The sequence below is a fragment of the Mobula hypostoma genome, chromosome 5 (genome assembly GCF_963921235.1).
Source record: "Mobula hypostoma chromosome 5, sMobHyp1.1, whole genome shotgun sequence".
Classification (NCBI taxonomy): domain Eukaryota; kingdom Metazoa; phylum Chordata; class Chondrichthyes; order Myliobatiformes; family Myliobatidae; genus Mobula; species Mobula hypostoma.
Genome location: NC_086101.1, coordinates 113,049,617 through 113,071,197, shown reverse-complemented (window position 1 = coordinate 113,071,197; position 21,581 = coordinate 113,049,617). Strand labels below are relative to the sequence as shown.

At 41.4% G+C, this 21,581-nt stretch overlaps 1 protein-coding gene across 7 annotated transcripts in view; it reads right to left on the bottom strand.

Annotated features, from left to right (window-relative positions):
• Positions 1 to 21,581, bottom strand: part of LOC134346925 (vigilin-like) — a 269,588-nt gene that overhangs the window by 56,411 nt on the left and 191,596 nt on the right. For all 7 annotated transcript variants that reach the window (XM_063048789.1, XM_063048785.1, XM_063048790.1 and 4 more), the window contains 2 exons: positions 17,931 to 18,070; positions 12,864 to 12,968 (listed from right to left, as the gene is read on the bottom strand). In XM_063048789.1, coding sequence (XP_062904859.1) covers positions 12,864 to 12,968; positions 17,931 to 18,070 — 245 coding nt within the window. The remainder of the gene's footprint in view (positions 1 to 12,863; positions 12,969 to 17,930; positions 18,071 to 21,581) is intronic.

Genomic DNA, 21,581 nt, shown 5'->3' with positions numbered 1-21,581 from the left:
GGAAGACTATGTGCATGGGTAGTTGGGTGTTAGAGGGGGAGGAATGGGGTTGTTACTTTTTTTGTTGCTTGTTGTGTTCTGTGTTGTTCAAGTTCCTGTCATTCAACCATATACATGTACATCGCCAAACAAAACTATGTTCCTCTGGACTGAGGTGCAGAACACAATACAAATAACTCATACACAACACAGTGTAATATTACCACAAATAAATCAACAAATAGTAAAATATATTCCTGAAGATTGATATTTAGCATAAAGTACATTTATGACACGAGTTAAAAAGATGTTTTTCTCCCCTCCCCCCACCTTTTTACTCTGTCTTCTCCCCTTCCTTTCCAGTCCTGATGAAGGGTCCCAGCCTGAAATGCCGACTGTTTACTCTTTTCCATAGATGCTGCCTGACCTTCTGAGTTCCCCCAGCATTTTGTGTGTGTTGCTTAAAAAAGTAGATGGCATCAGAGGGCGACTTCTCCCAGTCCATCAGTGGAACAGTTTAAATTCTTCTTCTAATGCCTCTTTTTCCCCTTCAAGGTAGTTGGGGTCCTGTTGGAGTCCGTGTTCTACAGCTGGACGCAGACTGTGGTTCTTCATGCCAACAGCATGTTCCCATTCTAGGAACTCGCTGATCTGCTGCGCTTTTGATATCTCCAGGAGTGGCCTGGAAGACGGAGCCTTCAGCGTGCGACCTTGTCCGGCTCTGTGGACCCAGTTTCTAGTCAATATCGCGAACTGAAGTATCATGGCGAACTGGAACATCGAGACAGTGGGTGTGGATGTCGGAGACTTCTAATTTGGGCAATCACACTCTCTCTCTCTCAATGGTGAGTGAGAGTGTGCTGCTGATTCCCAAGTCGGGGAAAATAAAGTAAAAACGGCACGACAGGCTGTAACATCAAAATAGCGAGCTGTTTGTCCTCCCCTTGCTGTAGAAGGAGCGATATCTCTCTCTCCCTCATTCGCGAGAGAGAGAGCCTGTGAGAGGTTGAACAGTTGGAACAGTAGTTTTTGATGGACTAGAGAGCACAGTCTCTCTCGGGCTTTGATGTTGCTTGCATGGCGGGTGGTGGGAATGCTGATGCTCTCTGCTGGACTAAGTGAGGGGAGGGTTGATACTTTTGCTGCTGCTTGTGCCTGGGAGGGGGGCAGGTAGCTTTGGGTTCTAACATTTTTTTTCTGTTATTCATTCTTTGGGTCTTTTCTTCTGTTTTGAGGATGTCTACGGACAGTAACAGTTTCCGGTGTATACTGTATACATTCTTTGATAGTAAATGGAACAATTGAACCATTGAAGGTAAATGGTATATTGCTACTGGCGTGGTGAGACCTGGGTAGCGGCAGGGAGTTCAGAAGTCTCGTAGCCTTGGGGAAGAAGCTGTTTCCCAAACTAACAGTCCTTGTCCAAATGCTTTGATACCTCCTACTTGATAGTGGAGGTTCAAAGAGATTATGGCACGAGTGGGAGGGGTCCTTGACAATGCTGAGGGCCCTGCATACGCAATGCTCCTGATAAATATTTCCGATGGGTGGAACAGAAACCTCGATGACCCTATCAGCAGTCTCTGCAGTCCTTTGTAGGGTCTTGTAGTCAGGTGCAATTTCCCTACCAGACAGTGATGCAGCTGGTAAGGGCATCCTTAATGAAGCTGTGGTAAAAAGTGATTAGAATAACTCACCTCAATCTCCTCAGGAAATGGAGACGCGATGTGTGCTCTCTTGACTAAAGAGGCAGCATTGAGGGATCAGGAGAGATCATCCGTTATGTGCACTCTCAGAAGCTTGGTGCTCCTAACTCTCCCCATGGAGGAGCCCTTCATGTGCAGTGAGGAGTGGTTAGTCTACACCTTCTGCTGAACACTGTGAGCATGCCATGCTGGAATATTTAGGAACACTTGTGGGCTAACCCCAGCACAGCTTCGGGTGTACTGGTTGTTAATGCAAACGACACATTTCACTGCAGGTTTGTATATACACGTTATAAATAAACTTGAACTTTGACTCGAAGTTCTAAATTCATCTCCCATTCAAGGCACTTGAGCACAAGAATTTCATCTGACAGTTTTGGTGTCGTAGTGAGGGTGGCTGCAGTGTCAGAGATACCACCCCTTGGTTAACGCTAGGCCCCATCTGCTCTCACAAGTGGGCAAAGCTACCATGGCCATGAGAAATTCTGCAGATGATGTAAATCTAAAGCAACACACACAAAATGCAGAAGGAACTCAGCACGTCAGGTAGCATCTATCGAAATGAATAAACAGTCGAGATGTTCTGGGCCGAGGCCCAACTTGGCACTATACAAGCATCTTAATGGGCATTCTGGTCAGTTCTTATGAGTATCACTGAATAGTAAATAATCTGGTCATAGATAAAAACATGAGAGATTCTGAAGATGTTGGAAATCCAGAGCAACACACGCAAAATGCTGAAGCAACTCAGCAGGTCAGGCAGCATCTATGGAGAATAATAAAGAGTCGATGTTTTGGGCTGAGACACTTCATCAGGACTGCAGAGGAAGGGGCAAAGAAGCAAGAATAAGAAGATGGGGAGAGGGGCAGGAGTATGGTCTAGAAGATATAGAGAAGCCTGTACCAGGTACACTGGATAGAGCAAATGACCCTGACAGATTTGCAAGTGAAGTGTTGCCTCACCTGGAAGGACTATCTGGGTCCCTGAATGGTGGTATGGGAGGAGGTGAATGGGCAGGTGTATCACTTGATCTGCTTGCAAGGATATGTGCCAGGAGGAAAATCAATGGGAAGGGATAAATGGATGAGGGAATCACAGAGAGAGCAATTCCTGCAAAAAAAAAGTGGGGTAAAGGTGTGTTTGGTGGTAGTATCCCAATGGAGTTGGCAGAAGTTGTGGAAAATGTTGAACTGGATGCAGAGGGTCAAGGGGTGGTAGGTGAGGACAAGAGGACTCTATCCCTGTTAAGGCAGTGGGAAGATGGGGTGAGGGCGGATGTCCAGGAAATGCAGGAGATGCAGGTGTGGGCAGCATCAGTGCTAGAGGAAGGGAAACCCCATTCTTTGAAGGACACCTCAGATGTTCTGAAAAGGAAAGCCTGAACCTGAATACAGATGCAGTGGAGACGGAGGAAGTGAGAAAAGGGAATAGCATTTCTACAGGTGAAAGGGTGGGAAGAGGTGTAGTCAAGACAGCCGTGTGAGTCAGTAGGCTTATAAAAGCTATCAGTCTGTCTCCAGGGATGAAGAGAGAGATTGAGAAAAGTGAGAGAGGTGTCAGAGATGGATCATGGCGGCCAGGATCAAAGCTGGAGGCAGAGTTGATGAAATTGAGGAGTTTAGCATGGGTGCATGCAGATGCAGCTATGCAGTCATCAACATAGTGTAGAAAGAGCTGGGGAGCATTACCCGTAAAGGCTTGGAACAAAAGTACTGATCCATGTACCTGATGAAAAGGCAGGTATAGTTGGGGCACTGATGGGTACCCATAGCTACACGTTGTACTTGGAGAAAGTGGGAGCGGCCAAAAGAAGAATTGTTGGGTGTGAGGGCCAGTTCTGCCAACCAGGGAAGGATGGTGGTGGAGGAGAACTGGTTAGCTCTGCCATCTGGAAGGAAATGGAGAGATTTAAGGCCTTCTTGATGGGAGGGAATAGAAGTGTATGGAGACTGGACATCCATGGTGAAAATGAGGTGATCAGGGCCTGAGCACTGGAAGTTACTGAAGAGATCGAGAGCACGTGAAGTGCCATGGACTAAGTGGCCATTATCACATTGCTTAGGTGTTGTGATGCATCAATTGGCTGCATGGCTTCTTGCAATAGATGCACGCTTGGGTGGTCCAGAAGGATAGATCACATGGCTGAGCTAGTCAACCAGACATAAAATTGGCTTGGTGCCAGGCAGCCGAGGCTGTTACTCACACAAAATGCTGGAGGAACTCGGAAAGTAGGCTGAGGGGAACAAACGCTTGCCATCCTCAGGTTGGAGGAGCAATGCCTTATATTCCGCCTTGGTAGCCTCCAACCTGATGGCAGGATTCACGTTTATGAGTGTGTCCCTGCAAGGTTGTTTCTCAAATTGAAAGTCTGTGACCAGTGGTGTGCCGCAGGGATTGGTGCTGGGTCCATTGTCATGTATATTAATGATACCGGATGACTACGAAGGTGGCATGATTAGAAAGTTTGCAGATGAAATCAAAATTGGTGGTGCGTAAAACAAATTACTCTTTAATTTTGAAAAAAATAGAAGATATTAATAGATGGAGACACCTGCCAGAATCAATCCCAGCCCGTATATCGGTCATTAAAATAACTATCTTACCCCGCATTAATTTTATCAGCTCAATGATCCTACTTGCGCCTCCAGCAGGATACTGGCAAAAACTGGACTCCTTACTACGATGCTATGTTTGGAACAGTAAACGACCCAATGTAAGGTGGTCAGCTCTACAATTCAAAAAGTCGGATGGGGGATGGCATGTCCAAATTTTAAATTGTATCACTGGGCATTTGTAGCTGTTAAAATAGGAATGCTCTGTCTGTGTATGCACTACTATTCAGTTGGTTGGTGGAGGGGAGAGGGATGGCGGGGGGAGAGAGGGGTGGAGATGGCGGTGAGGATGAAGAAGAGGATGAGGTGTGGAGGGGGGATGGTGATGAAGGTTGGGGGTGGCTGGGTTAAACAATCAAAATGTAATCAGCAACTGGCTGTATTGAATGTAATTTGTTGGTGTTGCAATAAAAAAATTAGTGATATAAAAAAAATTGGTGGTGCGGTGGATGGTGAAGAAGGTTGTCCAAGGTTACAACAGGATATTGATCAACCAGAAAAGTGGGCCAAAGAATGGGAGATAGAATCTCCCATTCCTATTGGTGCTGCCTTCCAATGTCTGATCGGTGGAATGACAGGCTGGATTGCCAACGGTTGCTCACTGCCGGGAAACCGTACCATCAATTGAGGGACATGTCGCTCTGTCTTGGACTACATATATGCTTTGTTTTTTTTTGCGTGAATATGTTTCTTTGTTCGCTATTCTGAAGGTATTGTGTATGCTTTGCACCTTGGCCCCAAGAAACGCTGTTTTCTTCCGCTGCATCTATGTATGGTTGAATGATAATTATACTCGATTTGATTTGAAGATTTGAATGTGAATGATGCATTTTGAGAAATTAAGCAAGAGTAGGGCAGGCACAGTGAACCACAGGATGCTTGTTGAACAGAGAGACTTAGGGGGTAAAAGCACACCGTTCTCTGAAAGTGATGTGTTACATGCTCAAGGAGATCTGTTTTTTTTGTGAGAATGATGTAATGGTCTTTTGGAGGTCCCCTGATGTGATTTTCCCGCCGATGTGAGGTCACGTGATGACATGTGCCCCATGACTATATAAGGGTCGACTCAGGTGACACAGTTAGATTTTGAGTTTGTAGATTTCCAGGTAGAACGTGTTGTGCCTCCGTTTCTGTTACGTTTGTTTTTGTGACGCAGTTTCATTTTTAAAACTGTTGTACGTTCTGTTGAAAGATTCCATATTACTTGGACTGGAGATTTGTGGCTGGAAGTGCCAATTTACTCAATTCCGACAGTTTTGAAGGGAGAGTGAAGAATTCATCGAAGTGAAGGATCGAGAGAAGTTGGCACCGTTTGGCAGTTTAATAAAGAATCGACCTTATTGATTCTTCGTTGGAGAGAACCTGCATCGAGATAACTCTTGCAATAGGGCAATGAGTTCATGCAAAAAGGTGCTCTCTCTCTAAAGGAATTTAAGGTCAGTTGATTTAAACTGTTTATTTTCGGCATCAGGAATCCTGTGGACAGAACCGACAGTAAAGGTGCGTCGGTGAAGAAATCGTTCTCCAGAGAAGTCTCTCCCAATTGAATGTGTAAATCTGTTGGACTTTCGAAGTTATCGCTTTAAGAACTATATCTGACTGTATCGCTTTAAGAACTGTTTTCGCATTTAACGCTTTAAGAACCAAAGCCAAGTGGCGAGTTGGTGAACAGCTGCGTACCTGTTAACCTCTGGTTAAAGTTTTCCTTTGTTTTTTTTCCCCTTATTTTTTATACATGTTTAATAAATGTTTGGTTGTTTTTATATAACCTGTCTCGATTAATATTCATTGTTGCCGGTTACGTAACATAATTTGTGGGGGCTCGGCCAGGAAATGTTCCGATTTTGAGTTTATGTTCTAGTAACTGCCATTTTGATTTGGTAAAAGGGGAATACCCGATTGTTTTTGGTTTGATTGGTGTGTGTGTTGTATTCGGCAACAATGGATATTGACAGTTTTTTGAAGGTGCCTGACTCGGGATTTTTAGAGTCTGTGAGAAAACCTGTGGTATTGGAGATTGCTAAGCGTTTGGATATTAAAGGGATTACGAGAAATTCCACCAAGGCTTTCATACAAAGAAAAATTGCTGATTAATTTGGAATTGTTTGATCAGGAGATGTTAGATAAGTTTCCACTGAGTAATCTGGAAATGCAGTTGCATCTTGAACAGTTAAAGTTTGAAACATTTAAAGTGGAAATGGCTGAAAGAGAGGCTGATAAAAAAAAGGGAATTCGAGGAAAGAGAAGCCCTTAAAAAAAGGGAATTTGAAGAAAGAGAAGCCCTTAGAAAAAGGGAATTTGCAGAAAGAGAAGCTGAAAACCAGAGGAAATTCGAGCTAGAGATGCAGAAATCAAAGTTCGGGAGTCAGTCTTCTGGTTATACGAACCAATTTATTGCTAGTCGTGAGGTTGTTTTGGCTCCTCCATTTAATGAAGCTGATGTGGATGCATATTTCCAACATTTTGAAACAGTTGCTCTGAGCTTAAAGTGGCCGAAAGACCAATGGCCAGTGATGTTACAAAGTGTAATTAAAGGCAAGGCACAACAAGTTTATACAGCTTTAAATGCTGAGCAAGCACTGGATTATGATATTGTTAAAGAGAATATATTAAAGGCATACTAGATGGTTCCAGAAGCGTATAGAGAAAGATTTAGAAGTTTAAAGAAATTGGTGGAAAAAACTTACGTGGAATTTGCCTATTGAGAAATCTGTGTGTTTTGAGAGATGGGTTTCCTCTAAAAATGTGAATGGGGAGTGTAATAAATTGAAAGAGCTGATTTTGCAGGAGGAATTTAAAAGAAGCATTCCTGTTGAAGTGAGAACATACTTAAATGAATGGGACACTGCTACATTGCAGGAGATTGCTAAATTGGCTGATGAGTATGTTTTAATTCACAAGAATAAATTTTCTCCAGGTAAAATTTTTAAAAGGAAAACTAGCACAGAGAGTCAAGGTAAATCAGACATTAAATTTGAAGTTAGTGAGAAAAGTAAGGATGAAGGGGGACATGTGAAGGAAAAACATTTTGGTATTATTTGTAATTATTGTAAGAAACCTGGACATGTAGTGGCTAATTGCTTCCGATTGAAACGGAAAGAGAAAGAAGTGGCCCCAGATGCTTGTGTGCAGCATACTGGAAAACCTGTAAAACCACAGGGTTTAGAAAATATTAATGAAGATGTGTCAGAGTCTGACCAAGTTAAGAAGGGATATGAGACTTTTATAACAGAAGGATTTGTATCCTTGAAAGAAGGATCCAATTCAGTACCAATAGGATACTTAGAGATACTGGAGCTTCGCAATCACTAATATTAGACAGTGTGCTAAGGTTTAGTGATGAGTCTGACATTGGTGAGGTAAATTATATAAGAGGAATAGGGAGTGCCCTTATGCCAGTACATTTACATAGAGTAAATTTAAGGTCAGGATTAGTTACAGGGGTTGTTAAAGTAGGACTACAATCCAGTTTACCTGCGAATGATATTTCTCTTTTGTAGGGAATGATTTAGCAGGTGGACAAGTTTTTCCTGAAGTGCATTTGACAATAATTTCAAATTCTGAGGAACCACAGAGGGATTCTAACACAGATTCTTCCTGTGTTGTAACAAGAGCTATGGCTAAAAAGACTGATGTAAAGGATGTGGTTGTTACCCATGACAGTTCAAATCAAGATTCGAATTTTGAGGATGTATCAGAAACTTTCTTACCTACCTTATTTGATCAGGATTTTGGTGGTAAGTCTGATCGGGAAGATTTGTCTCTATCTCGGAAGGAGATGATAGCAGAGCAGGGTAGGGATCCTGAGATAGTTTAATTAAAAGAACAAGCTCTTCCAGATAGTGAAATTGGAAAAGTACCAGTTGGATATTATTTTGAAAAGGGGGTATTAATGAGAAAGTGGAGATCGCCTACAATTCCTGCTAGTGAGGAATGGGAAGTTAATCATCAGGTTGTTGTTCCTAAAATTTACTGAAATGAGATTTTGACTATGGCTCATAGTATTCCTTTGGGTGGTCATTAAGGGGTAAAGAAAACTATGAACAAAGTTTCTAAACATTTTTATTGGCCTAGTTTAAGACAAGATGTGGCGACATTTTGTAGAACGTGTCATACATGTCAAATTGTTGGTAAACCTAATCAGGCTACTCCAGTGGCCCCACTGCAACCAATTCCTGTATTTGGTGAGCCGTTTTCAAAAATCATTGTAGACTGTGTAGGTCTTTTGCCAAAAACTAAAACTGGACATCAATATTTATTAACTATTATGTGCACAGCATCTAGGTTTCCAGAGGCAGTACCTCTTAGGAATATAACAGCCAAAACTGTGACAAAGGCTCTTATAAAATTCTTCACTTATTTTGGGCTGCCTAAGGAAATACAATCAGATCAAGGTAGTAATTTTATGTCTGGGTTGTTTCAGCAGATAGTTTATAAACTGGGAGCAAAGCAGATTATTTCCTCAGCCTATCATCCAGAATCACAAGAAGCCTTGGACAGGTTTCATTCTATACTGAAAACTATGATTAGGACATATTGTGTAGAAAATGAAAAGGACTGGGATGAAGGTATACATTTACTACTTTTTGCAGTAAGGGAGGCAGTACAGGATTCATTAGGTTTTAGTCCTTTTGAACTTGTGTTTGGACACAGAGTTCAAGGGCCTTTGGCTTTGTTGAAGGAACAGTGGATTAATAAAGAAGTACACACTAGTTTGTTAGATTATGTTTTGAAATTTAAAGACAGATTGTACAAAGCTTGTAATTTGGCCATGGAAAATTTAAAGTTAGCTCAAGAGAAGATGAAGACGTGGTATGATAAGGAAGCTAGAATGAGGTCATTTAAGCCTGGAGATAAGGTGTTGGTTCTTTTCCCAGTGCAAACGAACCCATTACAAGCAAAATTCCATGGTCCTTATGAGATTAAATCTAAAGTAAATGAGGTGGATTATGTGGTAAAAAAACCCCAGATAGGAGAAAGACAACACAGTTGTGTCACATAAATATGATAAAACCGTATCATGAAAGAGAAGTTGCTACTATGACTGTTGTGATTAATAATGAGTCTGATCTTGATGAAAACTTACTAGAGGATTCATCTGAAACTCATTTTAAACCCAACATTATTTCAGTCAAATTGCCAAATTCAAAAATTCTGGAAAATGTTGATGGAAAATTAGCTCATTTACAGCCGGAACAGAGAGAGCAGATGAAAAAGTTAATTTTTAAGTATAGAGATTTATTTCTAGACGTCCCTAGAAGAACCACCGTAGCTGCACATGATATAGATGTGGGAGATGCAAAACCCATAAAACAACATCCATATTGAATGAACAGGGAAAAATGTGAACTTGCTGAACAGGAATTAAGTACATGTTAGAAAATAATATTATTAGACATTCGAATTCGAATTGGAGTTCACCGTGTGTTATGGTGCCTAAGCCAGACAATAGTATTAGATTTTGTACGGATTATAGGAAGGTGAATGCTGTGACAAAGACCGATGCATATCCAATCCTTAGAGTAGATGATTGCGTGGATAAAGTTGGACAGGCCAAATTCCTTACAAAAATTGATTTGTTAAAAGGTTATTGGTGTGTTCCATTGACGGATAGAGGTAGAGAGATTTCAGCATTTGTAACCCCATCTGGGTTATATGAATATAATGTTCTTCCATTTGGGATGAAGAATGCACCAAGTACTTTTCAGAGGATGATTAATGGCGTGATTCGGGGATTAAAAGATACAGATGCCTATATTGATGATTTGGTTACAGGGAATGATATGTGGAAAGCACATATTGCGGCAGTGGAGAAATTATTTGAGAGACTTTCAAAAGCTAACTTAACTATTAATTTATCTAAAAGTGAATTTGGGCATGCCACAGTGACTTACCTTGGTTATGTTGTGGGTCAGGGGAAATTAGCACCTGTTCAAGCAAAAGTTCAGGCAATTTTAGAAGTACACACTCCCACTGGTAGAAAAACTCTCAGAAGATTCTTGGGTATGGTAGGATAGTACAGAAAATTTTGTAAGGATTTTGCAAACATTGCTCTTCCATTAACTAATCTCCTGAAGAAAAATGAGAAGTTTGTTTGGACAGAATCTTGTCAGGAGACATTTGATAAATTGAAAGCTATAATATGTAGTCAACCTGTACTTAAATCTCCTGACTTTGACAAACCATTTTTGTTAGCTGTAGATGCTAGTGATGAAGCTGCAGGAGCAGTGTTGCTTCAAAAAGATGATGGTGATGAAGTTCATTGTCCGGTAGCTTATTTTTTCTAAGAAATTTAATGCCCATCAAAGAAATTATTCAACAATAGAAAAAGAATTGTTATCTTTTGTTTCAGCTTTGCAACATTTTGAAGTGTATGTTGGTTCTACGCATAAACGGCTCACAGTTTATACTGATCACAATCCATTAGTGTTTTTAAGTAAGATGAAAAACAAAAACTAGAATATTATTAAACTGGAGTTTAATGTTACAGGAGTACAATATTTTGATTACTCATATTAAGGGTAAAGACAATGTGATCGCTGATTGTTTGTCTAGATGTTAAATGTACAATGAAAATTTGTTTTTTTTGGAGTGATATTTAATCATTTGTAACACTCCTACTGTACATTAGTTTGTAAAGGGCTGAAAGATAAGATTGTATATATTGTGTGTTTTGTAAATTTTACACCTTTGTATTTTTTTTGCATAAATTGTTAAAATTTTGTTCTTCAAGAGACCAAATTTTTTTTTTGGAAGGAGGTGTTACATGCTCAAGGAGATCTGTTTATTTTGTGAGAATGATGTAATGGTCTTTTGGAGGTCACCTGATGTGATTTTCCCGCCGATGTGAGGTCACGTGATGACATGTGCCCCATGACTATATAAGGGTCGACTCAGGTGACGCAATTAGATTTTGAGTTTGTAGATTTCCAGGTAGAACGTGTTGTGCCTCCGTTTGTTACGTTTGTTTTTGTGACGCAGTTTCATTTTTAAAACGGTTGTACGTTCTGTTGAAAGATTCCATATTACTTGGACTGGAGATTTGTGGCTGGAAGTGCCAATTTACTCAATTCCGACAGTTTTGAAGGGAGAGTGAAGAATTCATCGAAGTGAAGGATCGAGAGAAGTTGACATCGTTTGGCAGTTTAATAAAGAATTGACCTTATTGAGTCTTCGTTGGAGAGAACCTGCATTGAGATAACTCTTGCAATAGGGCAATGAGTTCATGCAAAAAGGTGCTCTCTCTCTAAAGGAATTTAAGGTCAGTTGATTTAAACTGTTTATTTTCGGCATCGGGAATCCTGTGGACAGAACCGACAGTAAAAGTGCGTCTGTGAAGAAATCTTTCTCCAGAGAAGTCTCTCCCAATTAACTGTAAAAACTGTTGGACTTTCGAAGTTATCGCTTTAAGAACTATATCTGACTGTATCGCTTTAAGAAATGTTTTTGCATTTAATGCTTTAAGAACCAGAGCCGAGTGGCGAGTTGGTGAACAACTGCGTACCTGTTTAACCTCTGGTTAAAGTTTTCCTTTCTTTTTTTTTCCCTTATTTTTTATATGTGTTTAATAAATGTTTGGTTGTTTTTATATAACCTGTCTCGATTAATATTCATTGTTGCCGGTTACGTAACAGATGACACAAGTAAACAAGGTGTCAAGGAGGTATTTGGCATTTCTGTTTTCACTGGACAGGGGGCTGAGCTGGGACATTATGTTACAGATGCCCAAGATGCTGTGAAATTGCATCTGAAATGTTATTTTCATTCTGGGTATGTTCATTCTTGGAAGGATGTTATTAAGCCAGAGAATTGCAGAAAAGAGTCACAAGGATTTTGCTGGGACTGAAGAACTTGAGTTACAATCAGAGATTAAATAGGCTGGGACTGTTTTCCCTGAAGTGAAAGAGTCTTGGGGTTTATAAAACCACGAAGGAGATAAATATAGTGATGCTCACAGCCTTTTTCTCCCCAGAGTAGGGGAGTGTAAAGCTAAAGGGCGTAGATCTAAGGTGAGAGGGGAGAGATTTAAAGGGGAGCTAAGGGGCACATTTTTCCACACAGCTGGTGATGTATATATGGAACAAGCTGCCAGGAGAAGTGGTAGAGCTGAGTGCAATTGCAATGTTTCGGGCTGAGACCATTCCCCTCCACAGATGTTGCCTTACTTGTCAAGTTCTTCCAGCACTTTGTGTACGTTACTCAATATTTCCAGCATCTTGTGTTTGTAATACAGTAAGCCATTTTGGGTAGAATGCTTGAAGGGCCTGTTTCAGTGCTGCTTCATTCTATGACCCTATCTTGGCAATAATTCAGAAAGTACTTCACTGCCTGTAAGGTGCTGTCAAATGACTGAAAGGGATGTAGAAAAATACTATAGGAACACATGCTTTTTTGGCTATTCAGCAGGCAATTACAACTTTGAAAAGGGAATTGGATAAATATTTGTAATAGAAGTTTGTATAGATGTGAGGATGGAGGAAAGGGAGAATGGGATAAAGAAGAGTGATCTTCTAAGCAGCATGCAGAGACACCTCCATGGAGTAGGTGTAGAATGAATGCCCTCACCTCAGGAAACTTGTCACGGATCTCTTTGATCTTCTCTCCCTTCTGACCAATGATGGATCGATGCAAACGCTGCTCGATGATCAGGTCCTTGGTCCGCTCGTTTTCCTAATAATGAGAAAGAAGTTCAAACACAGAGCGATAAGCCAGATGTACGTTCCTGTTGGCATCTGCTTCTCTCCACTGGCCCTTTTAGAACCCCATTTTTATGTACCCAGATATATCAGTGTAGTTTCCCCATTTATTCATTCTGTAGGAAGAACGCCTGTGATATAACTAGCAGAGATTAGTACCCAAGCAGCCAAATCATCCGCTGTTCCTGCAAACTCAGAATCTAAATTATTGTGTTATGTAGTCACATAAGACTATAAGATATAGGAGCAGAATTAGGTCATTTGGCCCATGGAGTCTGCTCCGCCATTTCATCATGGCTGATCCATTCTCCCTCTCAGCCCCAATCTCCTGCCTTCTCCCTATAAGCCTTCATGCCCTGACAAATCAAGAATCTATCAACCTCTGACTTAGGTATACCCAAAGACTTGGCTACCACAGCGGCCTGTGGCAATGAATTCAACAGATGCACCACTCGCTGGCTAAAGGTATTCCTCCACATCTCCATACTAAATGGTCGACCTTCTATTGTGAAGCTGTTCCCTGCTCCCCCCACCAGAGGAGATATCTTCTCCTCATCCATGTCTGTGCCAGTGGCGTAGAGGTATCCGTACCAAGACTTTGGAACAAGTATCCACTCCATCGAGGCCTTTCAACATTCAATAGGTTTCATATTAAGAGCAGAAGGTGTCAATCCAGCCCTTTGAGACTATTCCTCTGCTCAAATGCATCAAACCTGACAAAATTCACAAATCACTTCTCCTTTCTGTACTTCCTATACCTGGCATATTTATCTATAAATAATAGCTGATATTATAGCACAATAAAAGATTCATCTAATCCCTTGCCAGTACTTTGGGGGAGAGTATACCAGATTTATGTCACCCATGGCTCCATTAGATCAGTTTATTGTCATATAACCAGGGTGCAATGAAATTGCTTTTTCGCGCGAACTCGCAGAGTGAACAGGTTACATGGGAATAATAAATACAAGAAATACAACAATGAGTGTTAAACAGTAGTATGGTACAAAGATTCCAGTGCAGTCTAAGGTAATGCAGAACATCCAAAGTGGCTGTAATGTAGCCTCAGGTAACTGTTATTATCCCTCCATCAGAGAATGGTTCTTGCCCCATCAATGAACTGTTGTCATTACCTATGGACTCACTTTCAAGGACTCTTCATCTCATATTCTTGCTATTTATTGATTATTTGTGTTGGCCAAAGTAAATTGGAAGGAGTAAATTGGCAGGAATGACAGCAGAACAGCAATGGCTTGAGTTTCAGGGTAAAATGGAGAAGGTACAGGATATATATATTCCAAAAACAAAGAAATATTCAAATGGGAAAATAGTACAACCGTGGCTGACAAAGGAAGTCAAAGCTAATGTAAAAGCAAAAGAGAGGGCAAACAACAAAGCAAACATTAGCAGAAAGAAAGAGAACTGGGAAGCTTTTAAAAACCTACAGCCAGCAACTAAAAGAATCATTAGGAGGGAAAAGTTGAAATATGAAAGCAAGCTAGCAAACAATATCACAGTCGAAGGAAAAAGCTTTTTCAAGTATATAGAAAATAAAAGAGAGATGAGAGTGGAAATAGGACTGCTAGAAAACAAGGCTGGAGAAATAATAACGGGACAAGGAGCTGGCAGATGAACTAAAAGAGTATTCTGCATCAGTCTTCACTGTGGAAAATACTAGCAGTGTGCCAGCTGTTGTAGTGTGTGAGGGAAGAGAAGTGAGTGCAGTTACTATTACAACGGAGAAGGTACTCAAAAAGCTGAAAGAGCTAAGGGTTCATAAGTTACCTGGACCAGATGAACTGCACCCTTGGGTTCTGTAAGAGGTAGTGGTAGAGATTGTGGAGACATTAGTAATGATCTTTCAAAAATCATTGGACTCTGGCCTGAGGTATGGGCATCAACAATAAATAACAAGATAAAAGAGTCCTTAAAGTAAGATCAATGATTGTGGAAACATCTCAATAGATGAGTGTAGTTTCCCCTATTATTCAAGAGCCTGATGGTTGAGGGGCAGTAACTGTTCTTGAACTTGGTGGTGTGAGTCCTGAGGCTCTTGTACCTTCTACCTGATGGCAGCAGCGAGAAGAGAGTATGACCTGGGTGGTGGGGATCTTTGATGATGGATGATGCTTTCCTATAACAGTGTTTCATGTAGATGTGCTCAATGGTCGGGATAGCTTTACCCGTGACGTATTGGGTCAAATCTACTATCTTTTGGAGGATTTTTTACACAAAGGCATTGGTGTTCCCATACCATGCCATAATGCAGCCAGTCAATACACTTTCCAATGAACATCTACTGAAGTTTGTCAAGGCTTTTGATGTCATGCCGAAGCTCTGCAGACTCTTGAGGAAGTAAAGGCGCTGTCTTGCTTTCTTTACAATTACATTTATATGATGGGTCCAGGACAGGTCCTCTGAGATGATGACATCCAGGAATTTAAAGTTACTGTACTCTCCACCTTTGATTCTCCGAGGAAGACTGGCTCATAGACCTCTGGTTTCCCTCTCATGAAGTCTATAATCAGTTCCTGGAGATTGTGAAGGAGATGTTTTTGCCGATTCAAACAGATTGGTTTAACAGGACATCTAGAGACATGCCCAGCTCAATGACATTGGAACAGCGGTCCTCATGGATAAACGGCTTTATTAATATTAAAGAATTAAAAGAAGCATTGCTTAAAAATTGGGATAAAAGGAGAGGGAAGGGAATTGTAGGGAAATGTATAGAAGTGATAGAAGGATTTTATGGAAAATTCAAATAATAGCACTGGAAAAAATTAGCAAGGACATCAGAAAAGGAATATAATCAAGATTTCTCACCAAGGAGCAATGGTGGGGGGGGGGCGGGGTGTAACAAGATTCCAAAATGTTCCATTAACATAAACTACAGTGGATAAACAACACACACAAAATGCTGGAGGAACTCAGCAGTCAGGCAGCATCTATGAAAATGAGTAAACAGTCGACATTTTGGGCTGAGACCCTTTTTCAGGACTGAGAAGAAAATTATAAGCCTTAAGGATGATTATACTTCTTTCAAGCTCTCCCACTGCAGTAATTTACAGTCTTTAAATGCAAAGTTCAAAATAAATTTTATTATCAGAGTACATACATGTCACCATATACAACCCTGAGATTATTTTTCCTGTGGGCATACTCAGCAAATCTATAGAGTAGTAACTATAAACAGGATCAATGAAAGATCAACCAGAGCATAGAAGACAACAAAAAGTACAAATGCAAATATAAATAAATAGCAATAAATAAGAAGAATATGAAATTACAAGATAAAGAGTCCTTAAAGTGAAATTATTGGTTATGGGAACATCTCAATAGATGAGTGTAGTTACCCCTTTTGTTCAAGAGCCTGATGTTTGAGGGGTCGTAACTGTTCATGAGCCTGGTGATGTGAATCCTGACGCTCTTGTACCTTCTACCTGATGACAGCAGCGAGAAAAGAGCATGGCCTGGGTGGTGGGATCTCTGATGATGGCTTCTGCTTTCCTGCGACAGTATTTCACGTAGATATACTCAATAGTTGGGAGGGCTCTACCCTAGATGCACTGGGCCAAATCCATTACCTTTTGTAGGATTTTCCGTCTGGGGTGGGGGTGGGGGAATCACTTGTATACTAGAATTTCCGGAAGACATTCAATAAGGATGCATGTAGTTGGGGGAAATGTATTGGCAGGATAGAGGATTGGTTAACCAACACAAGGCAGAGGGTTGGGGTAAATGGCTTTCCCTGCTTGGCGGTCAGTACTATATTCATATCATAAACTGCAGTTGTTCACGATACACATTAATGATTTGGAAGAAGGGACCAAGGGGACCAAGGGAAGTGTATCTAGGTTTGCTGATGAGACTAAAAAGTGTGGAAAAAGCAAATTGTACAGAAGATACAGAGAGTCTGCAGACGAGATATAGATAGGTTAAGTGATTGGGGAAGGGAGGACAATGTTGGCAAACGTGTGGTCATCACCTTCGGAAGGGAAAATATAAGATCAAATTATTATTTAAATGGCGAAAGATTGCTGTCTGCTGTTGTACAGTGGGACTTGGAAGAGCTTGCGCATGAATTGCAAAAGATTAGTTTGCATGTAGGTGCAACAGGTTATCAAGAAGGCAAATAGGATGTTGGTCATTGCTAGAGGGATTGAGTTTAAGAGCAGGGAGATTATGTTGCAACTGCATAGGATACTGAAGAGGCCACACCGGGACAACTGTGAACTGTGTGCAGTTCTGGTCTCCTTACTGTTATCAAGGGAACATGGATCAGGAAGTTTATACCTTGGGATAACGACGGAGCAAAGGGGGTGCGGGATTTCTTTTTTTTATTTGCACAATTGTCTTCTTTTGCACACTGGTTGTTTGTCAGTCTTTATTTACGTATAGTTTTTCATAAATTCCATTGTATTTCTTTATCTCCTCAGGGTAGTAGATGATGACATAGGTATATGTACTTTGATAGTAAACTTACTTTGATTTCTTTTGTATTTGCAGTTTGCCTTCTTTTGCACATCAGTTGTCAGTCTGTGTGTGTCGTTTTTTATTTATTCTACTGTACTTCTTTGTTCTATTGTGAATGCCTACAAGAAAATGAATCTCAGGAAAGTACATGGTGACATATGTGTACTTTGGTAATAAATTTGCTTTGAACTTTGACTGGAAGGACGTAAAAGCCGGTTTTCTGTCTCCTTCTAGGCACCAGGAAGTAGTTTGCTCAAAGAGGAAGTTGAGCCCAGGGAGTAGAAAAATTGAGTTCCTGTGAATTGAGTTAAGGATTTGTGGTGACAGAGTGCCTGAGAGAAATATCAAGAGGTGAAGAGAGTAAAACAGTTATAAAAAAACGGAAGGACTAATAGGGAAATCAGTAGTAGTAGGTTTGAGTGTGATAGAAGTCAGATTGAAAGAAATAGAAAACCACAATTACCATCCTGACCACCATCTCAAGCAGTTCCTTCTTGGCCAGCTGGACGCCTTGTGGATCTCCTTCAATCCGAACCAAATTGCTCTTCTCGTTATCTGGTGGGATGCGCACAGACACCTTGTACTGCTCCTTGATACGATTTACTGAGAGAATGATAGAGAGAGAGAGAGAGAGAGAGAGGTTGGTGGTGTGGCGTTAGGGCAGAGGAATGAGGAAGATAAAAATCCAAGCCTTTTAACAAAAGTCTTAGGCAGACATATATAGCTAGGGTGCCTAAGACTTCTGCACAGTATTGTAGTAATTTTATGTATTGCACTGTACTACTGCTGCCACAAAAAAACATAGTTCATGGCAAATGTGAGTGATGATAAACCTGATTCTGATATAGGTCTCTGTTGTGGACTGAGAGTGGGAAGGGGGCAGGGAGAGGGGAATCACGGTAGGGTAAAGGGGAAGTGAAAGGGGAGGGAGTGGGAAGCACCAGAGAGACATTCTGTCATGATCAATAAACCAATTCTTTGGAATAAGATTACCTTGCCTTGTGTCTCAGGGCTGGGTGTTTCTCCACAACACCCCCCCCCCCCGCCCCGGCACTCCTTCTCTGCCACCTGTCCTACACCCACCCATGATGTTCCGCCCTTGCCATTCCCAACATCTTTTGTTCCTGCTAGGTCTACAAACTCGCTCTCTACTCCACATTGACAAGTACACTACTGAAGTCTGAGAGACCCTAGCTATAAATATGTGCCTAAGGCTTTTGCACAGTACTGTGAGTTGTTACAAGGTTTTCTAACTCAGCACAGATAGGGAGAACTCAACAGATATTTGAGGGGATTCCTGCCTAGGGAAGGCCCAGTAATTTGCAGGAAAATTAATTAAGAGGGTAAAGGTAAAAAAGTACAAAAGGTAGTTAAGTAAGTGGACCAGTCTCGTTGTCATTCTACAGACAATTTAATTATTTATAGAGATATGATGTGGAAAAGTCCCTACCCAGCCCTTTGAGCTGCACTGCCCAGCAATCCCCCAATTTAATCCTAGTCTAATCACAGAACAATTTACAATGACCAACCGGCACATCCTTGGAATGTGGGATAAAACTGGACCACCCAGAGGAAACACATACAGTCATGGGGGAAGAAAGTACAAACTCCTTACAAGCAGCGGCAGGACTTGAACCTGGATCACTGGTATAAAGCTTTGTGCTAACCACTACACTACCTTGCATGGAATAGAATGTTGCAAAGCAACTAAGAATATCAGATTTGGACAGAAAAACAATCTGAAACAAAATGGGCTGCTGAACCATAAGGACAATACAAAAGATGAAACAGGTCCTTTCCAAGACCTTTGCCTTACCTTTATCAATGGAAAGTGGGATTAATCTCTTGAAGACCTAATTTTCTAGGATTAGCTGGAAGCATCATCATCATGTACCGTGTTGTATGACGTAGGTGATCATGGTCTCATGTCTGTGACTATTATTGGCAAATATTTCGACAGAAGTCGTTTGCCATTGCCTTCTTCTGGGCAGTGCCTTTACAAGACGGGAGATCCCAACCATTATCAATACTCTTAAGAGATGGTCTGCCTGGTGTCAGTGGTCACATAACCAGGACTTGTGATCTGCACCGGCTGCTCGTACGACCATCCACCACCTGCTCCCATGGCTTCATGTGACCCTGAGTGGGTGGGGGGGGGGAGATTAAGCAGGTGCTACACCTTGCCCAAGGGTGACCTGCAGGCTAGCAGAGGAAAGAAGCACCTTACACCTCCTTTGGTAAAGACGTATCTCCACTCCACCACCCAGAGTTGGAAGCAGGGGCCTATAAACCAATTAATCTGGCAGTAATTATTAGTAAGATAAAGCTCAAGGGATCACAAGGTGGCCCTTTTCCTCATCAGGAGAGCAAAGGACCTCTTGAGGGTATTCAATGCAACGTCTGGCAAAGGAGGTCTTACAGTTTGCTGGAACCCCTTCATGTGACAAAGTTACGCTAGCTGTTCACAGCACCAGAGACCTGGATTCAATCCCAGCCTCTGGCATTGTGTGTGTGTGTGTGTGTGTGTAACTTCTCCTTGTCACCTCATTTCTTCTCACATCACAAACCCACGTCAGTTGGTGTGATAAATGACCACTGAGGGGGGTGAGGGATAGAATCTGAGGGTGATTAATTGGTTCATTAAGGTTGTTAGGTGGGATAACTGACCACTGAGGGGGGTGAGGGATAGAATCTGAGGGTGATTAATTGGTTTGTTAAGGTTGTTATAGCTGGGGGTGGTAATGGAGACAAGCTCCCACTACCTATTAAATGTTCCCTACGGTGTGAAAATCAAATAGCCTCTGACAACCAGGTCCAGCTCCTGGCCATTAACTTAGCTACTAAGCCTAGCGGAACCGTTTCTACTGACAGAAGAGGGAAAAGTAGGTTACTGGTGCCTTAAAACCAGTCGCTTCGGGCAGACGGGGTTCGTCAGCCATGGCTGGCAGCTCATCTAGGAGAAAGAAAACTCGGATCTCAAACCTCCATTGCCTTATGGCTATACTCACTTATGGGGAAGGTTACGGGAGTAAATCCTGAGGGAAAAATTCCACACCTGGAGTCCCTCAGGCAGTCCTACATTGAGGACAATGCTGCTACTGTTAAACTCTATTGGTCTCTGCTGTTCCTCTGGGTTCATCAGATGCATTTGAGAGGCAAAGCTTGCTACTTGGGCAAGAGCTTGCTCTCCATATTGTACTGGACTGGCTTGTGTATCTAGACAACTAGGATGCCACATCCATGCTTAACCATGACCAACGGAGGCCTACTAATGTAGATTAGTGTAGATGGGGGTAGGGAGTGTTGATGGTTACTGCAGACTGTGGGCCGAAGGGCATGTTTCTGTGCTGTCTCTCTCTAATGAACTCTATTAGGCTGGTAGATGCCTAGCAGTTGGTGCAATCCTTTACAGCGCCAGTGATTAGGGTTCAAATTCCTTCCGCTGTCCATAAGGACTTTGTACATTCTGCCTGCGATCATGTGGGTCTCCTCTGCCTGCTCCAGCTTCCTCCCACATTCCAAAGACGTACAGATTAGGGTTAGTGAGTTGTGCAGGCCCTGGAAGCATGGCGATACTTGCAGGCTGCCCCCAGCGCATCACTGGACTGTGTTAATCGTTGATGCAAAATGACGCATTTCACTGCATGTTTCGATGTGTGTGAGAAAAATAAAGCCAATGTCTATTCCCTACATGGCCAAGGTATAAATACCATGAAAGTGAGCTTTTTTATGGCAGTAGCACAGCACATTACAAATATGTGAAACGCAAGTCAAAATAAACATAAAGGTAATCCTTATAATCTTAAAGTTTAAAGCAAAAAAACTATCTTAAAAATTTCCTCCCCCGGGCAGATAATCTGACCCCCCCCACACCGCCCTCTATCTATTGGACCCATAACTGCAGTGTAAACACTTCATAATGCTGTTTACATTGTAAATACATGTTGGTATTTTGCACATTTTATTTCACAACTGTACTTTAGCCTCTAACTTTATTTTTTTATATAATTATTTTATTCTTTATAATTGTTGGAAATAGAAATTGTTAAAAGGGTATAAAAAAAGAAAAACTGTTGAAATGAGTAACAAATTATGTATTTAAATGAAATACTGA